Source organism: Pelophylax lessonae (genome assembly GCF_965119305.1).
Source record: "Pelophylax lessonae genome assembly, chromosome: 2".
In the NCBI taxonomy this organism is placed as follows: Eukaryota; Metazoa; Chordata; class Amphibia; order Anura; family Ranidae; genus Pelophylax; species Pelophylax lessonae.
The window spans coordinates 413,067,796-413,093,064 of NC_138769.1; the positions used below are offsets into that span (position 1 = coordinate 413,067,796).

The 25,269-nt window shown below is 40.5% G+C and overlaps 1 protein-coding gene across 1 annotated transcript in view; it reads right to left on the reverse strand.

Moving 5' to 3' along the window:
- IMPG2 (interphotoreceptor matrix proteoglycan 2) overlaps nucleotides 1-10,161 on the reverse strand; it is a gene marked incomplete at its 5' end in the record, with an annotated part of 93,670 nt that extends 83,509 nt beyond the window's left edge. The window contains 2 exons of the mRNA XM_082245046.1: nucleotides 6,305-6,550; nucleotides 10,083-10,161. Of these exons, the coding sequence (XP_082101172.1) occupies nucleotides 6,305-6,550; nucleotides 10,083-10,161 (325 nt within the window). The remainder of the gene's footprint in view (nucleotides 1-6,304; nucleotides 6,551-10,082) is intronic.
- Nucleotides 10,162-25,269: the final 15,108 nt, after the last annotated feature.

The window sequence follows — 25,269 nt, forward strand, 5'->3', positions numbered from 1 at the left end:
ACATAAACTACAGAACCAAAAGACACACAGAGATTCTTCAATGCACCTAATACCCACATGTACCTTCTAAAAAGTTGACCGCACATTTAAGTTATTCATCAAAAATTTTGAAACAATAATGCAGCACTACCCCTAAAGCAATGTATATGACAACATATGTGAATATAGACATCTAACTTAGGTGCTAAACAAAGAAAGCAATACAACAGTGAAATTCATTCTAGTAAAATAAAATAGATAATTAATGCATTACCAAGTCCATTCACTGTTCCCATTGCCTGTATAATATGAAAAAATAAATACTCTATAATCTGTTCTTACATCAGATTGTGGTGCAACAAAACCACATGCACTTGTGCTAAAGTGCCAATTCAAAAACACCTCCGTGTACCACTTCACACAGAAGTGGGCTAGAACTCACCTCCTTATATATGGACCTTATAATGCAAATAAAGTTTTATAGCACATTGCCCACTAAGTAGTTAAATATTGGATCAGGAGTAACGGCTTATTCCAGGTATTTTTATCTTTGGAGGTAGAACATAAGACATTACATAATGCTTTCCATATTGCAGACTTCAATAAAAGCTCAAAAACTGTACACTTGCAGGTCTGTGCACTGAATCTGGTGCTTAAGAAGTATCAACAAGACCTAATCCACAACTCCACCCAGTTTGTTTGCATCACATGTAGCTCTGCCCTACAGTTGCATCTTACAACTTCTTCAGGAATGCCGAGCTGGTGATGTGCTTTTAAAACATTATGTTTGGATTGGTCACCGCTTTAGTGGAAACATATGGGAGATGTTATTAAGTCTGCCACCTCCATGCCAACAAAAGACACTAACCCAGCCAGATTTGTAGAAACATAAACAAATCAGCAGCTGACACTCCTCCCATGGAGATACAGACGTCACGTCTTCAAATAGCACCCCTTTAGTGCTATCATAACATAATACTTAATGAACTCTTAAAGAAGTTGTGTGTTAAACAATCTTCAAATTGTATGATAAAAGTACATAAAGCAAGGGTAGATCAAATATCACACTTCTTATACCCCAGAAGGAAAGGATCCTAATTACACATATATTTACAGATTATAAACAATTACCCTGCAAAACAGCCACCTTAAAATTCAGTTAAATAAAAAGAGGTAAAAATATACAATGGTCAGTGGTCATTTTTTATAACAAATCAACCTTTGGTGGAGTATTCTCATCCTCAGCATATTGATAAAGCCCTTCTAATGTTATAAACTGTTTCCAGCCCCTAGACCAGTAAATCCCAACTGCAGTCCTCAAACAGCCCAACAGGTAATGTTCAGGATTTCCTGAAGCTTTCACAGGTGCTTTAAATTAATATCCTTGACAGCTATGCTATCTAAGGGTCCTTTCACACGGGCGTTCATTTTTTTTCCTCCGATCAGTGACTTTTTTTTTTTTTGCAGACACGGATGACACATTGGAGTGTCCGTTCCGTATGTCCGTTTATCATCCCATCCATTTGCGGATGATAAACGGACATAATGCATGTCTATGTAAATACGGATGTCAGCGGATGACACCACTGACATACGTTTTTGCGTCCGTTCCGTTTTTTAAACGGAAGAAAAAATAGGGTTCTCTTATGTTCAAAAAAAACGGAACTGAACGGAACGGATGCAAAACAGATGTCAGCGGATGGTCATCCGCTGACATCCGTATTTACATAGACATGCATTATGTCCGTTTTTCATCCGCAAATGGATGGGATGAAAAACAGACATACGGAACGCCCGTGTGAAAGAGGCCTTAGGGAAACACTGGGGATACTTGAGGACTGAGGTTGGGAACCACTGATCTAGACCCGCCTCTATACAAACTCCAAGCTTAATTTCTTCCATTTATAAACCCCTCTCTTGACTTTTCATGTCAGCCATCATTTTTTTTTTTCTCTTTAGTCTGCACTCCTTTTCTCAGTGTATGTGACCTAGTTGTATTTTACAACTGTAGTTCTTAATTGCAGCAGAGAAAAGTCAAGTTACCAGGCTGGATATGCTGGGTGGCAGAACTATGGATGGATAGAAATACAAAAGTACAATAGCTTCCATATATGTATTTCTACTGTATATATGGCTTTTTGCCTGGAGTTCAGCACTGGCTCTTGGAGAGCAGCTACACAGGCACCAAGCGGTGTGACATGGGCATGGCAAGAGAGTCTAAAGCCATTTGCAAGCTCCACAACACAATTTAGAGCTTAGACATGGCTTCTTTTATTCCCTCCTAAAATCAAACAAGTCAGAAGGGGGCAAAATGAAAATATGTTTAAGCAGGTGTTGGGGCCAAGATTAAACTAAACTTGTTGCTTTGCCCTTCATGGGCAAAGCACTGTTCACTTAGTCCCATTTGGTTGCCATTCTTTATTCAAGACCCCTAAAGGACTGCACCATACTCTCACACGCAAAAAGGTTCTTTTATAGCTTGACTAAGTCCAGACAGCAAAAAAAAACACCATGTAGCACAAAAACCTCTTCATCAAAAAAAAGATACCATGACATAATTTCATCCATGACTTGTCTTTTCTAAAAGTTAGAAGTTCATTTGTGGTCACCAAGTTAATCTCCAGTCTATACTCAAAATAAGAAAATACCTTTCACTTCAAATGGACCTTTAGTGACATTAAATATTGGGGGTGCAGTTTACTTCATATCTTTCAGACATCTTCACGACTAACTTTCTTTCGCTACTCACAACCATCAGACAAGATGTGAAATGATGGAACAATAGTTATAGCTTTGGAACAGGATGCGCTTGCAGTCCCTCTCGCTATGCTACCTTGGCTAAAAGAAGAATATCCATACTTTGGCCAAACATCACCTGTTTATAGGGGCCATATTATCCACTATCTTTAAAATTTAAGGTATTATTGCACCAGGTAATCAGCCATCTGCAATAACTCCTTTACTAGGTAATTCAGCATATTAAACCAGTGTACAGAATCCCCATTTAAACTAGGGATAGACCGATATGTTTTTTTCAGCGCCCATACCGATACCGATATTTTGGTCACAACGTATCGGTATCGGCCGATATGGCCGATATTTTGTAAATGTAAAGTTTTGAAAAATAAAGACAATTTTTGACACAAATCTGGTACTGAACATTTTAATTTTTGTGTAATGCTTAATGGCTGGCTTGCTGGTACCCTGTGGTGGGTGGGTGGCTGGCACTCTGTGGTGGGTGGGTGGCTGGCACAGGGGCTGTGGGTGGCTGACTGGTAAAGGGCCTGCGGGTGGCTGGGTGGCTGGTACAGTGCCTGTGGCTGACTGGTACAGGGCCTGTGGGTGGCTGGCTGTCTGGCACCCTGTCTGTGGGTGGCTGGCTGTCTGGCACCCTGTGGTGGGTGGGTGGCTGGCTGGAGCCCTGTGGTGGGTGGCTGGCACAGGGGCTGTGGGTGGCTGGCTGGTACAGGGCCTGCGGGTGGCTGGCTGGCTGGCTGGTATAGTGCCTATGGATGGCTGGTACAGGGCCTGTGGGTGGCTGGCTGGTACAATGCCTGTGGATGTGGGTGGCTGGCTGGCACCAGGCTGCTGTGGGTGGGTGTATGGCTGTGATACACTCCTGCAAGACTAGTCCCAACTCCAGACGAGGCTGTCCAAGGCGAAGGAGGTGGCCTAGGGAGGCAGAATGACGTCACATAAATATCAGCAATATCGGCCAGTTCTAGGGCCGATCTATTGGGGAAAGTGCATATTGGCCCCCCGATATATCGGCCTTGCCGATAATCGGTCTTTCCCTAATTTAAACCCCTTCTGCTCACTAACAGGTTTCATTTCAAATATGTCCCGGAAAGAGGGGGCTCAATATCAGACATCAGACACTTGACAGAACCCCAGTTAAAGCACTGGCAAGTCATAAAGATTAGATATTACCAATTTTGATGTCACAATCTCGGACTCAGCCAATAAGAGGAAGCTTTGTATTCATTGGTAGAATACAAAGTTGCCTTATGAATGGCTGAGCGCAGCTCAGATTGATGCTCTTTTGTTTTGGGAGTGAGGCAGGAAGGTCTAGTCTCATACCCAGAACACCATGCTGTAAACTGTATGTAGCCTCAGCTACAGACAGTTAATACAGCGTACCCAGCGGGCCACACATGTTAGTGAAGGAAAAAGTTACTTTGGGCCAGCTTGGCCCAAACAAACTATTTAAACTGAAACTAAATCTTGGGGATCAGCTTGAAGTCCCTTCTGAGGACCTAGGACAGGGACCCCCTAGACATCGAGAGTGACTAACACTATCCTGGGTGGAGACAGGGGTATTCTCCATTTTTACTCATGGAAGGTTGCGTGTCAATAAGCTTTTAGGAGGGGGATGTACTTGTTGTTGCAAAGATTGTGAAAAACCCGTCTTTGGGTTCGAACAGCAGAGGTGCCCATTACAATGTGTATTATGGTGTGTCTACAGATGAATTTAAGTCATCGTATTTCGCAAACATTAAGTTACTTTATTTCATCAAAGATGTGTTTTGTAACTTGAGTTGGCCACTTCCTCAGTATAAAGGTGAAACACAGATAACATCCTCAATGTAATTATATCTACAGACATTTGTGTGTCACCTTTAAACTGAGTAAGTGACCAGTTCAAGCCACAAAACATGTCTTTAGTGAAATAAAGTATCTTGATGTTCTTAAAATACGATGACTTCAATTCATCCCTAGACACACCATAATACCCATTCCAATGAGTGCCTCTACCGTTTGAACCACTAATGGGTTTTTTACTTTCCAACAACAAAGGCTCTAGGGAACTCTACTACACATCCTTTAGAAATGCCCACTTCTGTATTCATTTTGAGTAGAAATCCAAAGACTAACCACTTAACTCATGGGAATAGTACCCCATGTCCCTTCTCTCTTACATGACTGTGTTACCCTAGGCTCAGTATAATAAAAACCACCCTCATTTACCTTAACAACAAAGCGAGATCATGCATACCACTGAAGTAAAAGAATAGTGAACCTCCTCCTTTAGGCCTGTGGATTCCGGTAGTTAATAAGATCAATCACACGGAAGATCTTACTGCCACTGACTCATAGGGAAGACAAATTATTTTGCACCTGGTTTTACTGGAATTATTTCAGCTTCACACAGAAAAATGAAGCCCTTCTTGTAACACATCCTGGCTTACATTTCTGCTGACTTACCCTCGGACGAAAGGCAATCAGAAGGAAGTTCTTTCCTGGAGTTCCTTCGCTTTCCTCTTCACTTTTTCCCCTTTCTTCCTTGCCACATTTCTCCCGCCCACAAACAAAAATACCCTCTTTTTGCTTTATCTTTTCTTTTTGCTCATCCCTCTCTTCAATGTTCTATTCCATAATAAAACTTTCATCCACACTGACAATTCCAGGAAGCCACATGCTAACCTTGTGTCTTCAACACAGAAACCCTATGAGGATTGACCTCATTTCTAGCAAAACCTAGAACTCATTAACACCAGGATGTGTGCCCCTTCAATTATTTATAAACAACTACGTAAAGACTGCATTAGGCTACATTCACACCTGAGCGTAGCGTTTTCGCATGTTTTTTACCGCGATTTACAGGCGTTTTTAGTGCAGGCATTTTTAGATTGAATAGAGACCAATGGAAAACGCCTGTAATCTGGCCAAAAAGAAGCTTGTGTACTTTTTTGAGCGTTGGGCGTTTTGCTCACAGTGTCAAAACGCTCAGATGTGAACAGGGGCCATTGAAATGAATAGGATTTGTCTTGTTGGGCGTTTTGAGAGCTGATCCTAGAGCAGAAAAACTCCACAAAAACGCCCCAAAACGCCTACATGTGAACGGAGCCTTATATCACATGTGCGTCTTTTGTTGTAGAAAGAATATGCTTTACCTGAACAAAAAAAAATGACAATGTACAGTGTGTTACAATAGATAGTTATTGCTGACATTCTGTGAAATACCACTTTTTTCTGATTACGTATTACGCATGTATAACTGTCTGACAGTTACATAAATATTTAGTGGTAGTATTTGGTTTAGACAGAGTCAGGTGCTATTTATGGAAGCTAACCACAGCAGGGATACGCCTAATACAGAGTTCATCATCAGAATTAATCTTCCTAAAGATCCCCGTAGTGCTGATTAATGCTATCTGTCACTAATACATTGGAGCTTTGGAAACCTGCCTGAAACACAATCCATTTCACCGCAGAACTATAACAAACATACTTGAAATGCTTTTTTTTTTTTATAACTGTCTTTATAAAATGGCATTTGATTCAGTACACCTATGTTGTACAGTATAAAACACTAGTGGCTTACCTCTAAGCTTAAAAAATTTCATATGATTGACAAGGGCCTGATCAAATGTTTCTTCAGGGCACACTTTCACTCCACTAGGAAATAAAATGGCCCTCTTTTTCCTCTTCAGGAAACCCCTGTAGTGTTGGCTGTCTGATTCAGCAATGGGTGGATTGCTTTCTGGCAATAATCCACTCCCTTCTTCCAGCCCATGCTGCATGTCTGTAAGTCCTCTATGTACAATACCATCAGAAAGCGTTCCCGAATCTGCAACAAGATGGAACAAAAATGGAAATCATGAACTCCTCAAACCTGTAAAGTAATGCTTGATTCAAAAAATAATATACAATGCAACCAATATTTACCAGTAGTGGTAGAGAAATAAAGATTGCCATTTTCTCTATCACAGGACAGCAAAAATGTAAATATTGGTCAAAAATGGTTATATATCTTCATGGGAAGCATGTTGTACAATAAAAAAAATATATATATTGTAATATCTAGAGAAAATAATTTAATAATTTAGGATATTGTGTGGATAATGGGAAGCATGGGTCTAATGCCATCCTAAAGTTTTGCCAAGGGATACTACTAATTTGGGGTTGTCCTCCTGGTCAAAGCTTCCCTACTTTCTAAGCTCCTGACCATTACTCAGCAATGAAGGAAGAATGAGCATGACAGCCTTGCACCTTTAAAGTGGATCTAAAGTCAACTTGCAAATATACAGTAGCTATTTCCCTTCCCCATGTTGACCTCCAATCCAGGCATTAATAGCCATAATACATTTTAGGAGCATTGATTGTCTGTTTCTGGATCTGATCTGACATTTAGATCTTTGCGCAGGCAAAGGCATTGATTGGCTGCCTTTACCTGATCTTCTAATCAGTACTTCTGCCAAGTCATTTATCTTACGCCAGTTGTGGCTTAGGCCTTGAAGCAGTGAACCATCACTAACACGATTATAAGTATTTCCGCACTTTCTGGCAGTCTTAGTGTTGGCTTAGGTTATAGAATATCAGGAAAGAGGTAAATAGATACATTTGTAGTATGGGGTTAGGCCTGAAAAGGCAGGTAGGTATAAAAGACAAAAATGAATGCAGCTCTGTATTGACTACTATATTATTAAATGTATTTTGTAAAAGCAAGTAGTGTAAAGCACCTGGATTTGACCCTGTATCAGTTTCTTGCTCTTCATTGTGCAGCAGGGCTTAGACTGGAAAAGGAAGCCCAAGGACTCACATGTTCATGTGTTTATGGAACGTGCTGATAAGAGAAGGGAGTTGTGAGATAGAGATCAGTCAGCTGTTTCTGATTTTACTGTCTAGTCACAAGCTGGGGGGGGGGGGGACCTAGAGGCTACTTAACAGCAGTAGAGGGAAACAAATCAAATCTCCTGTCCTATTAGATAGAGCTGTGCTATATGTTTATATAGCTATATGTTTATAGCTGTACCATCCCCACGGGTAAGCTCCAGTGGGTGGAGTGAAACACATTGGGGGAGTGGCCTGGTAGGGGTCCAGGCTAAGATTGCCACTTGTCTACACACAGCAGGTCTTGTTCTGATGTGCGGCTCCCAGGATCTTCTGCTCAGAGCTGTGCTATATGGTAGAGCTGTGTAAATTTAAGAAGTTAATGGACAGAAAGACAAATAATTTGGCAGGTAAAGCTGCTCCCTTATATGTATACCATTGTGTATTTAGCTGTTTCCCTGGGGCTCAGCTTTAAAAATATGTCAGCAGGAGAAGCGCTCAAATTTAGTTTCTGACAGCTTTGATTTAACACAAAATCAAATAGAAGACGAATGTGCAAAAAGAAGAAAAATATGCCTTAATATGTCAATTGTCACCTGTCAGATTGTCAGAATAGTCAACATTCTGTTGCAGACATGTATAAAACGTGCACAAGCTTAACAATTCCTGCATACTATTTCCAATATTAAATATACTCTTCTCTAAAGGATTTATGATTTAGAACATACAACGTTACTTACTGGAAAGGTTAATGCTAAACCAAAATTGTTATGTATAGCAAGTTTCAGATTGCATGAGTACTATCAGAGACCCCTCGAATTTCTTGTTATATTACCATTGCAGGGTTTTGGTCTCTTAGTTCTCATATTCCACTAACAATCTAGACTGTTGCTCAGGTGTATTCATTGGAAATATTCTAAAGTAACCAGTCGAATTAATTACTGTGCTAACTGTCATGAATATGAACTAGTAAACCAAACCCTCTTTCACTGTGTAATATTAGGGAGAATAGTCCATTGATAGAACAGCCTGAGTCAGGAATTTTCAAACATGCTTTACCCATCTATTAGAGACTGTATGACAAAGGGGTACGAGTTCAGCATTTTTGGCTACTTTCCTCTGAATTCACACAGTGTGCCAAGTTTTAATTAATAACATAAGCATGTTTCCTTAGTTCTGTTTGGCTGAGTATTATTATCATTGTGTTCGGTTCTTCATACAGCTGCCCTTTGAAGAACTAATATACCTAAAAATAAATAAATAAACTCTATATTCACTGTGTAAGAGAGCTAGAGAGCCACTAATACTAGATAATTTAACTCTACATGAGCGGAAAAGAGATATGCGGCCAACCATCACCTCCTCTCCTTAGTTATTGTAGGTCTGTTGAACAAGTAACAGATTAAGGATGTCCTAGTTACTGGATGCAACACAAGTTACTCCTTTTATTAAATTTACTAATTGTATTTATTTATACTTTAGCCAGACAAGTTCCATGTTCTTATTGCCAAATGTGCCTTGTGATTATACAATTGTGTCATTCCTTTTGGCCAAATATCATATGCACTCTCACTTACTACAGTAATTGTGAAATTAAATATTCCAGACATTTGCACATACTTATCTATAAATGTCATTAACATCCTCTCTTTTAGTATTGAGCAATGACTCACTAGAATCTTCTATATAATAATACAGCACCTGAGATTATTTCAGACCTACTCTACAAACTTTCTGCCCTTGCAGTTTCAGATTTTTTTTTTGCCAAGTCACATAAAAACTGATCTGTAGCTTATAGTATCATTGTCATTATGCAACAGACAAATGCAGACAACTCTTACCAATACCAGCAATGGTTTCATGTCTCACTAGTTTTACTAATGCAGAGGTGCTATCTATAAGAGAACAATATGTAGCAGAGGGACCGACCTCTTTGTTTTACAGCTTGGAAAGGCTTTTAAAAAATCATAGTTATATCAGTTATCATGTTGGCAGCAGAAATTAATCTATGTTTTATTTTGACGAATCCTTTACAGCAATAAAATAATATTTTTAGAATGTAAAATATGATTCAAATAGTTTTCAAAGGACACTTCAATATTTTCATTTTGTACTTTCATATCTAACAAATAACAAGTAAAGCTCACAAAAGTAATGCAGAAATGTGTTGAAAGTATAGCATGTCAATCGGTAAGGTTAACAGCAGAAAACATCCTGATTAAGGTTATGGATTTATAAGACAAAAGGTTTACATGACAAGTTAGTGAAAAATAGTTGAGAATTATTTTAAAAAAGTAGACTCTAAGTAATGTGTTACCATTAATTATATTAAACTCCTTATTTTTTTGACAAATAAAATATACATACATTCAATTCAGCATGGCACATCCCAAATATGCAGTATGATACATCATAAAAAAAAAAAAATTCTAAATATATATTTAAATATAATAAAAATGCTGTAACTTTGTAATTTATATAGAATTGAATAACATGTTTGAAGCAATGTGTTGCCATAGATAGGTTTTTGTTCTAGATCCAAACATTACCTGGTAAAGTTTGTAGCTGTCCTTCCAATATCGTCACAAAGAAAAATCCCAATAGTATTTTCCAAAAGAAATTAAGCATTCTTCTCACTATAGCTACAGAAGAAACAAAAATAATAAATGTATTTTTATTTTACCATGAAGGTAAAATTGTATGAAGGCTAAGCATGTATAAAGATAAAAAATATTATACAAAATATAAAAAAAAAACAGTCTTCCAACTTAGTTTAGACTGGCATCTGAATGGCGAGTGACAACTCCCTAACAGATGGGAGAAGAGACAGTTTTTTTTTTAGGTTTAATCTGCACTGGTAAGCTCTTTAGCAGAGCCTGTCAAGTTGTAAAGAGACAGCCCATTGATGGGAAGAGCATTTCACACCTAATTAAACATGTTTATCGTTCATTCAGTGTTGCTGCAGTTTCTGCAATAGCAATTCCCAGATGACAACTAGAACACATAAATGCTAAAGTGGGCAATAATAATTAGCCAGTGGTCAGATGCTGGTAAAAAAAAATCTATGTTTTTGGGGGGTTTGTTTTATTTTATGTCATCATACTGTATATATTCAAATATATGGATATTGAATATAATAGATATTCAAAATAAAGGCAACAACATAGGGACACAAAGTGTAATATAAATCGATGGGCATTTCAAACACCCACCATTTTCATCTTCAGAGACCATAAATAACCAAAATTATGTAGCTCACCTTTTACCTCATTCCTCTGAGTACTGCTAGCTAGTGTTGTCTGGTATGAAGTTCAAAAGGCAGGAGAAATAAGTGAATATGTAAGGCCCAGTCACATTATCACATTGCCGTAATGCAACAATTATGGCAACACATGTGTTGGTGCAATGCAGTGCTATTCATTCTGACACACTAAAACAGATTGCTGTTGTAATTTCCACTTCCACCTGATCCTGAGTGTCCACTAACCAACTGAAGGTTTTTTTCCAGTATCTATCCATGTGTAATAATGCTTGTTAATTGCTGTACTTTTAGCCTGGATTTCTTCTCTGCCCTGATAAAAAGGAATAGGATGCTTGTAGCTGAGAGTTTGCTTTGGTCTAGATAGAGGACCTGTGGGAAGACCTTGTACAATGTTCATGTACCACAATTCATTGTTAAGTCTTTATATGATGCTTCCTTTCATAAATATCTAAAACTTAAAAAGCTAGCTTTCTGGAGTGCTGCCTGTGACAGTGATGAATGCTGAGAGCGAGGCTTGAATTAATTCTCCGAATAAATACAAAAAAACTTCAGTTCTGGAGTGGATGGAAAGGTGTAATATTAATATTTTACAAGTTAATAGTCAGAGTAAATATGATAGCTCTCCTGCAGACTGAGTTGGAGAAGTCCTCCAATTGGGACAGTAATATTTATCAACAATATCCTTCAAGAAATCTATAAAGATAAATTAATTCCACTGTATCAGACCTATGGAACATTGTTTGCCTTCTGACGACTTGTCTAGTGAACAGATTACACAAGTTTGTGTCTCTCCCATTGTGTGCCTTCTAGGTGTGAACTCCCATTGTTAATTGAGTCACCTATTGTTTCTGTTTGTCTGATCATCTCTTGGAGATTTTGGTAATATTGTGACCACTTTACCTTGTTATGGGACTATTGTGGGATATTATCTGTTTATGTTTATTATCTTACTTTTTAAGTAGATTGATGTTTATGTTGGTTGCTCTTTAGCTATGTTAATTATCTTACTGTTTGTATAATGTAATTAAGCTCTTTCTGTGTGGTAAATACATTTTGTGTGAGTTTACATGAACGGGGTCACCTCATGGTAATCAAGTGGGGGATATAGGATCATCCCTGTCTCCCCACCAGGAGCAAGTGTCCTTTTTTCCAGTTCTTTTTCACATGTCTTGTTTCACTGGTTTTATATTCTGTATATTGTGATGTTCTTGTCATATGTTCATTGTGGAAATATTTTCTATATGTTGATATATGTGTTTTGTCCTTTTTTTAAAAATAAGTATTGAATAATAAAATGTACACATATTTTTTTACTATTTGGTCTCTTGGTCGTGCCAGTAAAGTCCGCCTTATGAAAGGCAGAGCTGGGGTTCTGCCAATTTTATGCATACAATTAACTGGATGTGGCATTTTATAGAGAACTACTTTATATCTGAGTTTACAATAAAGTTCCACTTCCAGTGCACCTAAGCTATTGTCGTCTAGCTATGCTCAGCTATAATACCTGGTTCGTAGACTGGAGGAAGCTATATATTTTGACGAAGGCACCCAAGCTGGGTGCTGGACAATTCCTCCACTCTGCCTAGTTTTTATTTACAGTATATTATTTGTGAGTCTTTCTTAAGGAAACCCAATCTATAATTCTAGCACCCTCATTTATTTATGCATTGATGTTGTGAAGTGGGTGTGCATTAGCCTAATTTTTATTTTACTAAGAGCATGTAGGATTAACATGATGCTTCAGACCAGGATGAAAAAGGTCACCGCCAGAAGGAAATGCACACTGTTGGGAAAAATTGATCCTGAGGTAGCGAAAAACTGCTCAACCAGGACCCACAAATATCCAAAGAGATAACAATTTCCCAAACAGGAAAGAAGGACCAACAGTATGATATGGCCAGTCAAACAAAACACTGGGGAGAACCCCCAAGAGAAGAAGATACTAAGGGGAATATGAAAACTAAAACATCCTCTCTGACACCCCTTTAGAGCAAGGGACAGGAATTTTTGACAAAATGCTATTAGCATATACACAAATAGGGGCAATACAAGGAAAGGTATCAAGAAGACCTTCTGCAGAAGGCTGTTGACCAAGCAAGGAGGAAGGACCGTTTCCGGTGTAGAGGTCTTATGAATAACTCTGAACATATTCTTTCCCCTACAGAGAGTATCTGCAGCAGAAATCTGAGGTGTTCACCCTACTGACAATCCAGGAAGGCACAGGGCCCTAGAGCAATGATCTCCACAGTTCCCAAGGCAATATCCTTCTCAAGGACCATTCCAGTGAGGCTAATACTCTAAGCATCATCCAGCACATGGGTCAGACAACTCTCCCTGTCGCTGTGGGAACGTCCACTCCTTCCTGAAGGTGAAGGCACTGCAAAATCTAGATGGTTTACAATGGAGTCCAAAGTAATAATTTTAGTCAAGGCAGGGTCCCCTGTCATTGAGGAAACAATTTTTCCAAGGGGCTAGAGGTGCTTCAGTTAATAGCATTTCTCAGGAATCAAAGGAAGAGACTACCCTAGTCGCCTGAAGAGGTTGAAGGATTATGACAAAGAATATATAATCTGCTGAGATAAGGCCACAGACCTGCTCATAACCGAACTGGACAGAGCTGGTAAAAAATAGCAAAGAGGAAGCACTTCTTGGCCGGGGGGTTCCCCCATTGCCCTAAGTAGGAGAAAAATATATCAGCGCAAATTTGTATTCCCCTCAATAAGTGTATAATGCTATCTTTTCATCTAAATTGTTAATGCGTCACAGTGCCTCCTAAGTCTTTTAGAACACTTATATCTAAAAAACAGTGCAAAACAAAAAAATGGCTTTTTCAAAAAGTGCTAGTGCAACAAAATCTGTGCAGTGCAATCAAAAAAATTAATATAAATATATTCATCAAAAAGTGCTAGTGCAGAATATCATTACCAAACGTTATCTGTGCAATATAATCAGAACAAATAAGGATGTAAATATATATATAAAAAAAATGAATTCATATTAAACATGTACAATATCAAAAAACAAAATAAAATAAAAATGATTGTTAAAGATGATTATTAAAAAGCAATATTCAATCTTCTTTAGAGTCTCAAGTGAATAGAAAAAGTGCAAAAAAAGTGTCTATCAAATTATACAATTTCTTCTATGAAATAGACGTGCAAAACACCCAACGTGCTCCTTCCACCGTATACCCCAAACTGACTCACCAGATGAGGTAACTGGTCAACTGGTAAACCAGCAAATGCACCTTTTTTATATACAATTTCCAACAGGTTGGTTCTTATTCCAGAGGATGGTCATTCCCATCTTCCCATACAGGCATTCTCACAGGGATAGGTAAGGGTAATATTTTGAAAAAAAAAAAAAAGGAAGAATCCATATAGTATAATTTCATAAAAGAATCTTCACTTGTTTATTAAAATATAAACTTTACACTCACATTGTTCAGTGTCTACCCGACACTGGGGATGAAAAGCATTCCTCCTTCACCCAGGCAGCGTATCCAAGCCTCGAGTGTATGGCAGACCTGTGCGATGAGGGTAATGAACCAATGCGCTAACCAATAAGTGGAGTGAAAGGGGAATATAAATGTACAAAAGAGAGTAATAGCAGCCAATTTATGTAGTGTCACCACATACAATAAATATTATAACATAGAAAAAAATCAGCTCTATAATAAGCAAATAATATCATTGAAAAAAGGACCAACATAGAATGTGTGTAAATCCGATAGTGTGCATGTTTCTTTCACATGCTAATATGTGAAAGAAACGTATGTGAAAAAAATCACACATGAATAGTGCAATAAATGTGAGGAGAAGAATTCTCCAAAAAATAGTCTATAGTGAAAATCCATAAATAAGTGAGAAGAAAGGGTCACAATTGCTAAAAGTTCAAACAAAATAGTAACGACAATCGATAGTAAAACATGTGTCTTCTGTGCAAAATCCCAGAAACCAACAGGCACTTATCCACCTATAAGTGCAATGGCCGCTCACCTCTATGAAGTATAATATTCGCATTTATAATACTCCGAAGATGGAAACAAATACTCCACAGCGGTAGTAATCTTTTAACCAGCCCTTGCACGGTGCAAACACACTTTCCTGCAAGTTAACGTCAATTTTCCCCCCAGCCAATAGAACGCCAGAGAGCCGCAGAGAACCCTGGGAAGCTTCGGTAAACCCAGAAGACACCAGGCAGCGGGTCACCTCTCTCACCGCCTCTAAAAGTGATCCCACAGCGAATCCACCCCTGGGATCACTTTCATCGGAAAGCTGGCCGCCTACCGTAAATAAAGATACTGGGGTTATGGCAGCTAGCTGCTGCCATAATAACCCCTGATATCTAACGTCAAAGTAATGACATGTGTTTACAGTTAGGTGGTTGGCAAGTGGTTATGGTTATAATTTAACTTATAATAGAAAAAAAAAGGTAGCGCCAATACAATGAAAAAATATATATATTAAAACATATATAATAAAAGTCCATCCTCCAATTAAAGGAGGCTAGCCATAATGATAATGTCCATATATAATGAGAAGGAGGTATCCAACACCAGTGTGAGAGGTAATAAACACACAGCAGTCACCCTGTGGAGATGCAAGCAGCTTACCAGACATACTGTATATGACCCTCATTTAGAGTGGTCACATAAGGCAGAGAAGGCAGGCAACAGATGAATTCACGGATCTCAGCTCTCAAAGGGAAGAACCAGCAAACCCCATACTATCCATAGCAACAGCCATGATAGGCAAGGCACCAGATTCTCAGTGGTGACAATTAGCTGACAGGCTAACAGATCCCAGATACGGATAACCTCAGAGCAAATAAAAAAAAACAATGGTGTAGTATGTCTTAAACAATGATAAACATTTATTAAAAATACACTCACATAAAAAAGATGAAAAGCCGGCATAAAAAAAATTCAAAGGAACTGCTCCTTCCCTAGGCCATATAAATTCTCCCCCCCCCCCCATTTCTTGCTGCCCATCTCTTCCCCCGCATTGTGGAAGGGCAGTCAGCCTATGGCTGCAGGTTTCCCCCCTGCAGCCATGCCTCCAAATGCCCTAACTTTAATTAAATATTAAAAAATTAAAAAAATATGGCTGCTGAATTCCTGGGTGGAGAAATATGTGCTACCTGGCCACAGTATCAATAGCAAAAGAAAAAGAAAGTATAAAAAAACTATAAATATGAAAATAAAAATGTAAAAAAGTAAGTTAAGACAAAAAAATATGATTCGGAATCTGCCAAAATGGGTCTACTAGGGCCCGTAAATTTCCAGTAGATTATATAGGGGAAGGGTTGCAGCCCAAAGAGCTTTGAAAAGTGGGGCTTAGATCGCTGGACTTGGTGGTCTTCATTTTTTTAGGGGTTGTGAAGCTTTTTTGCAGCTCAAGATGTCAATAGTAGAGTTCGGTGAACGGTTTGGCACGAACATGAGTTCGGGCTAAACACTGGCTGTTCACCCGTTCGAAAAACACCCGAATTATCAGGGCGTTCAACAGTTTATTTGGCCCGCTGAATGACCACAATGAATGCCGTAGCCGCACAGTGCATTGGAAGCCCTGATTGGCTGAAGTAATGAAAGCTTTTCCCAATCAGGGCACAGAGCACTGTCAGAGCCATGATTGAAGAAAGTAATGACTCTATCCAATCATGGCTCATTGCTTTTAGTCCCGCCTCACACTATAAAAATATTTTCCCCATAGCGGATATTTGCAGTGTGATATTGGCGTGGAGAGATAGAACAGGGCTCTGTTCAGTTAGTAACTAACTCAGCTAGAATTAGTGTGCTATAGTGTACTATTGTGCTTGTATTGTCAGTGTAGAATATCAGTTTAGTGTGAATCTAGTGATAGTTCAGTGTGATTGTTGTATGACCATTCATTTTTACCTTAGTGTTAGTTTATGTGAGTGTAGTGTGACCATTTATTTTGGTTTTAGTGTCAGTTTAATTTGTCAGGGCAGATTTCCTGCAGTATATATCAGTGCATTGGTGCACGTTTAATGCAGTATATTTCAGTATGTTACTGAACGTTTAACGCAGTATATTTGAGTGTGCTACTGCACGTTAACGCAGTATATTTGAGTGCGCTACTGCATGTTTAACGCAGTATATTTGAGTGCGCTACTGCACGTTTAACGCAGTACATTTGAGTGCATTATTGCACGTTTAACGCAGTATATATCAGTGTATTACTGCATGTTTAATGCAGTATATATAAGTGTGTTACTGTACATTTACCGCAGTATATTTGAGTGCATTACTGCGCAATTAACGCAATATATTTCACTGTGTTAGTGTACATTTACCACAGTATATTGCAGTGCGTCGTTGCAGTTTTACTGCAGTATATTGTAGTGTGTCAGTGGAGTGTATCTGTAAAGTAAGTACTCAAGTTAAGGTCCACCAAACACCACTTTCCATTGATTAAAATGCATCCACATATACATTTCCACATCTTTATTACAGGCAAAGGTGCACATGGTCCTTCCTCAGGCTGAGCATAATTTCCTCTGTTTTGTGATGTTGCCATGCCATCCAGCCACAGCTGACAGGAGGTGGTGGACTTGCTTACTAAACCATCATCATCCTCTGTCACCCAAGCAGAGATAAGTGCACAGTCCACTACAGCTGCCAGAGTGGCTTATTTTGCCTCCTTGTCCACAGCTACTTCTGCCATACCCCATCAAACATGGAGGAGTCAGCTGAGTTATTTGAACACAGCGTCAGCCACTTGCTCCTTGACAATGCGCAGCCATTACGGGATTCAGATCTTGGTTTTGAGGTTGACGAAGGTAGGAAAATGAACCTACAGAGAGGGGAGAACACTGGTAAACAACAAATTGGTATTCAGGTTCCCCCAGCCGCAGCGTATTGCCAAGTTGCACCAGTGATATTGAGGATGGAGGGGATGATGGTGATGATGAGATCACTGATGCAACTTGGGTGTCAGATAGAGCAGAGGAGAAAAGTAAGGGAGAGGCACAACCTCAAAGAAGCAGCCATCATGGAAGAGTGGAGAAAAGCCACCCTATTCCACCAGGTTGTGGAATAGGGTGAGCTGTTTTGAGCTGTTAGCTCAACTGTTTGTTGCCTTTTGTAGGACATGTGCAGCGGATCGCACTGTTGCAATTTGTAAACATTGCCTCAATCACATCTAGCGTGGCAAAAGCACCAGCCATTTGGGTACCACATGCTTGACAAGGCATTTAACCACCCACCACTCAGCCCATTGGCAAGAGCTCCTAAAAGCCACACAAAAGGGAAACCATTCTGCTCCTCCTCACTCCTCACCTTTCCGGTCTACCCCAGCTATACCTCAAAACCTCTCAGCAGCCTCCACTGACAAGAATGATGGTATAGCGCAGGGTGTCCCAGGTCCTTGCAGCACATCTGTCAGTACCACAGCCCATTTGTAGACTACAGCAGGCAAATTTCTCTGCCCCATCTGCTGCAGCGGAAAGTCACTGCCACCCACACGCCCAGCGTCTAAATTCAAGCTAGTCAAAGCTGCTGGCTTTACAATTAACATCTTTCCATCTGGTGGATTCTGCCCCCTTTCAGCAATTGGCAGAATGTGCTGCACCACAATGGCAGGTTCACAGTCGTTATTTCTTTACACGTAAGGCTATTCCAGCTCTCTAAATGTGAAACAAACAGGGTGTAACCCCTCAATATGCGCACCCTGGACTCAAAAAACTTCAAGAACTTCAAAAAAAATTTGGAATAACCATAAACATGCAAACAAAATAAAATAATAAATAAAAAATTAATAATAAAATATTGGAGCAGCTCATTGTGAGGCTGTGAACAAACCTAAAAAATAAAGGGCAAAATACTTAATGGGTATGAATGGGGGGTGACCAGCGCTATGGAGTGATGGAGACAAATGTATATAGGTGTAGAAGCTGCCACCAACCAGCCCCTAAAAAATTAGGAGCCAACAATGTTTGGGAAAAAAGGAGAGGTTGGAAACGGTGCTACCTGGTATTATAGATGTGCCAAGATGCTACAAAGTGATCTTATTATAAAACATATAAATGGTGAGACAATATATAATAATAAGGTGCAGAGTGCAAAAACGCAGAAACAAAATCGCAGAGACAAAAAATGGGCTAAATGTGATACGCCCCAGAAATGCTTTAAGTGCTGTGAGAAAATAAAGCTAATATCACTAAGTGCAAAAAATATAAATATAAATAATAATGTCCATAAACAACCACCATGTGCTTGGATCCTAAAGTGACTAAGTGGTGGTATTGTATTCTTAAGTGGTTCAACACATAAGAGTGAGCTGTGTTTTCTTCCACCACATTCAGATACACTCCCTACTCACCAGATACAAATATTTAGGATACATAATAATATATGGGAATAGATCCTCTCGGGTGGGAAGCCGTCCCACAAAAGCACGCCAATCCAGCCAGTGGGTATCAGAGGATGGCTCCCTCCCACCTTCACAGCACTCCCGTCTGAGCTCAACCTGTGGTCCTTTGTACAGCTCGGAGCTCCACAGCTCTATGGCGCATGGAGGAGAAGAGGAAGGAGGAGCAGGCAGCTCTCTACCATCACGTGGAGAGCAATGTTGTGGCATCGTTGGGCAAGGCAGTCAGCCACAAGGTCAACGTTACTGCTGGCACGTGGTCCAGCAAGCATAGTCAGGGACAATATATTTTGTTCACAGCACACTGGGAAACTCTGCTTGCAACTCCGAAGGATGCAGGACAGGGCTCACTGCTGCAGCTTGTTGTGCCACCACATCTCTATACAGCTAGTGGTGATGATGTGAGATTTGTCAGGCCCACATCCTTCTCCTCCTCCATGCCCTCCTCTGCTGAGTTGTCCCATTAATCACAATTACCCCCTAAGCTTTCAAGGGGCTATTCAATGAGTCAGGCTGAAAGGTGCCATACAGTGCTTCAGCTGGTCTATCTAGGGGACAGGAGCCACACCAGAGCAGAGATTCTGGCAGCTCTCCAGTGGCAGGCCCAGAGGTTGTTCACGCCATACCAGCTGGAGCCAGGAATAGTGGTGTGCGATAATGGCACAAACCTCCCATCCACCCTTAGGCAAGGAAAGTTGACACGTGCCATGCCTGTCCTTAATTTGGTGATGCAGCGTTTATTAAAGAGGTACCCAGGTTCTACTGAAGCAGACCAGAAGAGTCTGTAGCCCTTTCAGGTGGTCATACACAGTCAGTTCTCGGTTGGCTGAAATTCAGCGGGAATTCCACCTGCCCATAAACCGCCTGATTTGAGACATGCCCACCAGGTGCAACTCAACTTTGGCAATGCTGCAGCAGATGGCCATCAACAAGTACCTGTGTGAGTATGGCACAACCACAAACTCAGGCCAGCTTGGCTTTTTTTCCCCATGCCAATGGCTGCTGATAAAGGATGCATGCACTGTACAGTCACCATTTGAGGGGGCCACATGGAGGGTGAGCCATGAGAATGCATGCATCAGTGGCACAACCCCTGTTGTGTTCCTGCTGGAGCAGACTCTGTGTAACGCTCCTGCGTTTCTTATATGGTGTGGATTTTCAGCTGCAGAAATAGTTCCACGTCAGTAGTCATGTAAGAGATATGCTGAGATACCATTCCCAACCTCAATGACTCATCATGTGTGGAAGGTCTTATTTCAGCCAGTAAATACACACAATTAGCAAACTGGTTCCTAGAGTGACTTTATGTATGTGGTAACACAATGATGAAGGTTGAGGGATAGGTTGAGTGGAGGTGGTAGGTGATAGACACTTGAAGGTGAGACAGTAGCAGATGGATGCAGGAAGGTTTAGCAATGTTGTATGATAGCAGATGATAGAATAGCAGGTGGACATACAAAAGAGATCAACCCAGTGCAGAAAAGTAGCAGTAGTCTCAAGAGCTAGCAATCTAGTTATGCAGATGTGATAAACAGTCTTTACTATGCAGAGCTAGATAGTGTAAGCTTAGTATAAGTTTATAGAGAATTCCCCTGCGGGGTACTTAGCACTATTAGCGATACAGCCGAAGGGTGGTTCAGGAGAGGCGGATGATCCAGTAGCGGGATACAGGGATCAGCGCAGCGAGGTTCCGTCAGAGAAGTAAGCTTGCAAGCATGGAAGCTTCAAGCAAGGTTAGCATCCAGGTAAGGGTGTTTGAACGAACACATGTGAGTGAGAACCGGCGCTTTAAATAGCCATCTAGTCCGGCGCTGGGTGATGACAGCTCCAGTCTTAAAGGTGTATGCGCACCTTTCCAAAAGTAAATGGTGGGGCGCATACACTTGTGGAAAGTGTAATTTAGGGTACCAAAGGTACCGGAACATTACAATACCCTCCCCTTAAGGCCTGCTCCTGAAGGCCTCTGGAGCTGGTTTGTCTGGGTATCTCGCATGAAAATTGCGGATTAATCTAGGGGCATGTATGTCAGAGGTGTTTAGCCAGGTGTCGTCTTGGGGCCCATAGTTCTTCCATCTAACCAAGTACTGAAGTCTTCTTCTGTAGATACGAGAATCCAGAATCTCTTTTATCTCGTATTCTTCTCCACCTTCAACTTGTACAGGAGGGGGAGGTGGAATATTAGGCCTTATTCCTTGGTCCGGAACATGGGGTTTTAGTAGCGACACATGGAAAATGGGATGGATTTTTAGGTCCATTGGCAATGTAAGCTGCACTGCAGCTTTTCCAATAAGTTTCTTGATTGGGAAAGGTCCCAAGAACAGAGGTCCAAGCTTTTTGCTAGGGATCTTCAGTCTCAAGTTTTTTGTTGAGAGCCAAACGAGGTCCCCGATAGTATACTGTGGAGAAGGTCTTCTACGAAGATCATAGTACTTATTTTGTTGACTGTGAGCGTGTGCAATGGTAGTATTTAGTAAACCCAGAGAATCCTTTATTTGGGTAAGATAGTCTGAGGCTACTGGGTTATTTGAAGGAAGGATGCGTGGAGGGAGAATAGAGGGATGGAACCCATAGTTCAAGTAGAACGGACTCTGCTTGGTTGTACTGTGAGTTGCGTTGTTGTAGGCAAATTCTGCCAGGGGGAGAAGATCCAACCAATCATCCTGTTGGTAAGAAGTGTAACAACGTAAATACTGCTCGATGCATTGGTTGACTCTTTCAGTCTGTCCGTTGGTCTGCGGATGGTAAGGAGAAGTGAGCTTCCGCTCAATCCGTAGTATGTGACATAGTTCTTGCCAGAATTTGGAAATAAATTGGGATCCACGGTCAGACAGAAGAGTTTTTGGGATACCATGTAATCTGAAGACATGTTTCATCAGGAGTTCTGCCGTTTGTTTGGACGAAGGTAGTCTGCGAATAGCAATGAAATGTGCCATCTTTGTCAGATGGTCCACTGACACCAAGATGGTATTAAATCCTTTGGAAGGAGGCAATTCTACGATGAAGTCCAATGACAAGACCTCCCATGGAGTTTGGGGTATTGGTAGACTGCATAGTAGACCGGATGGTCTCGTAGTGTCAATTTTGGACCTGGCACAGACATTGCATGAAGAGACGAATTTTTGTATAGATGTTTTCATGTCAGGCCACCAGAATTGTCGAGAAATCAAATTGAAAGTCTTTGTCATACCCATATGTCCTGCCATAGGCACATCATGCGATAATTCCAAGATCTTGGTGCGTAGGGTAGGTGGTATGTAAAGTTTGTCATTGTAGTAGAGGAAGCCTTCTGCATCAGTATTTAGTTGTGGTGGGGGTGAATCCAAACTTATACCATGCAGAAGCTCTTCCTTTAAGGAACGGACAACTCCAATAATGCATTTGTGAGGTATTATAGGAACGGAAGGGATTTCAAAGTAGTTTTCTTCAGTTAGTCGTGATAGTGCATCCGCCTTTTTGTTCTTATCTGCAGGTGTGTAGGTCACTAGGAAGTTAAACCTTAGAAAGAATAGTGACCATCGTACCTGTCGATGCGAAAGAGTTTTGCTAGTCTGAAGATATTGGAGGTTTTTATGGTCCGTGTATATAATTATTGGTAGTTGGGTGCCTTCGAGTAAATGTCGCCAATTCTCCAGAGCCAATTTTATAGCAAGCAGTTCCTTTTCACCCACGGGGTAATTTATCTCGGGACTGCTCAGGGATTTAGAAAAAAAAGCGACTGGATAAAGTGGTGAAGTGTGGGTAGGTCGTTGGGAGAGTATTGCTCCTACTGCCATGTTTGACGCATCTACCTCCAGAATGTATTGGAGGGATGGGTCTGGATGGCGTAATATGGGAGCGGAAGTAAACCTTGTCTTTAACAAGTGGAAAGCCTTATTTGCTTCTTCTGACCATTTAAATGGTATTTTTATGCTAGTGAGCTGTGTGAGGGGTCTCACAATAGCAGAAAAGTTTTTTATGAACTTCCTGTAGAAATTTGAAAATTACAGGAATCGCTGTAGCGCCTTGCGTGTAGTTGGTGTAGGCCAATCCTGAATGCAGGATATTTTACTCATGTCCATCTCGATTCCTGTTTTGGATATGATGTAGCCTAGAAAGAGTACCTCATCTTTATGGAACAAGCATTTCTTCAGCTTCACATAACGATTATGTGCAAGCAATCTCGATAATACAAGTCTTACATGTCTTATGTGTTCAGACAGGGTCCGTGAATATATAAGTATATCGTCCAGATATACAACAACACAGACATCTAGTAAGTCTTTAAAAATATCGTTTATAAATCGTTGGAAAACTGCAGGGGCATTGCATAGGCCGAATGGCATTACAAGATATTCGAACAATCCGTATCTAGTTCTGAATGCAGTCTTCCACTCGTGTCCATCACGGATTCGAATGAGATTGTATGCTCCTTTCAGGTCTAATTTTGAAAAATAGGTAGCTCCACGCACCTGCTCAATGAGCTCAGGGATAAGCGGTAGAGGATAGCGATCTTTTATTGTGATAGCATTCAATTTCCTGTAGTCGATGATAGGTCTGAGACTTGAATCTTTATTGCGAACAAAAAAGAGTCCTGCTGCTGTGGAAGAAGTGGAAGGTCTAATAAAACCTTTTTCCAAGTTCTCATCCAAATAGGTTTTGAGATGGGCAAGTTCATCCTGTGAAAGAGGATAAACATGACCGAACGGCAATTTGCTATTTGGGTGTAGATCAATGCTACAATCATAGTCTCGATGAGGAGGTAATGCTTGAGCATTTTTCTCAAGAAAAACCGCAGAAAGATCCTGATAACATAGTGGTGCAATCTCATCTGTCACCACAGACAGAATCTTCCCGGAAAACGGGAGGTTACACGTTTCCTCGCAATAACAAGAAGGGAAGGTCAAGGACCGTTTCTTCCAATCTATGGTTGGTTGGTGTGTGTGCAACCAGGGAAGTCCCAACACAATGGGAAAGTGGGGTGATGGAATTAAATCGAAGGTAGAAGTCTCCCTATGAGACTCGTTAATAGTGACTAGAAGTGCTTGTGTCTGATCGGTGATCGGACCAGAGGATAACGGAACACCGGTAATAAGACTTACTGAGACAGGTTTGAGTTTAGAAATAATAGGAATTTTATTTAAAGCAGCAAAACATATATCCATATAATTTCCACAAGATCCTGTGTCAATCATGGCCTTAGTAGTAATCCTGTTCTGGTCCCACTGTAATGTCAAAAAAACAGAAATGTAGGGGTTAGTGAATGAAGTTGTCAATCCTCCTAGGGAGACATGTGAACACTCACCCTTCTTTTTGTTGACTAGGGGACAGACGTTTATATTGTGATCCGGGGATGCACAGTACAAGCAGAGATTTTCATTTCGTCTTTTGGCTTTTTCCATAGTTGATAGCGGTGGGCGTATGGTTCCTATCTCCATAGGAACGGGGTCAACGGCCAGACTCCGAGAGGAAACGGATAATGGCATTCCCATCTTTTCAGCCTTTCTTTCTCGTAGTCTTCTATCTATGGTAATACTGAGTTGTATTAGTGCATCCAGGGTTTTTGGCAGATCCGCTCGGGCGAGCTCGTCCTTAACGGTTTCTGATAGGCCAAGCCTAAATTGGGTTTTCAGAGATGCATCATTCCATTCTGAATCAAGGGTCCATCTCTTGAACTCTGCGACAAAGTCTTCTACAGGCCTCCTTCCTTGTTTCAAGGATCTTAACTGAAGATCAGCAGTACTCTGCCTATTGGGGTCATCATATAGGCTAGTGAGCTCTGCCAGGAACAAGGCATAGGAGTTGAGAAGCGGGTCGTTTTTCTCAAAAAGAGAATCTGCCCAGGCTCGAGGATCGTTTGATAGGTAAGAAATAATAGTACAAACCTTAATGTGATCAGTAAGGTAGGTACGAGGTTTTAGCAAAAAAAGTAACTCACATGCGTTTTTAAATTCGCGAAATTTTTTGCGATCGCCTGTAAATACCAAAGGGGGATTTATCTTGGGTTCAGGGGACTGAGCAGAGGTAAGTTGTGTCAGTCTAATTACCTGCTGCGACAGAGCCTGATTGTCTTCTTTTAATTCAGCAAGTGTGTGTATTAACGCA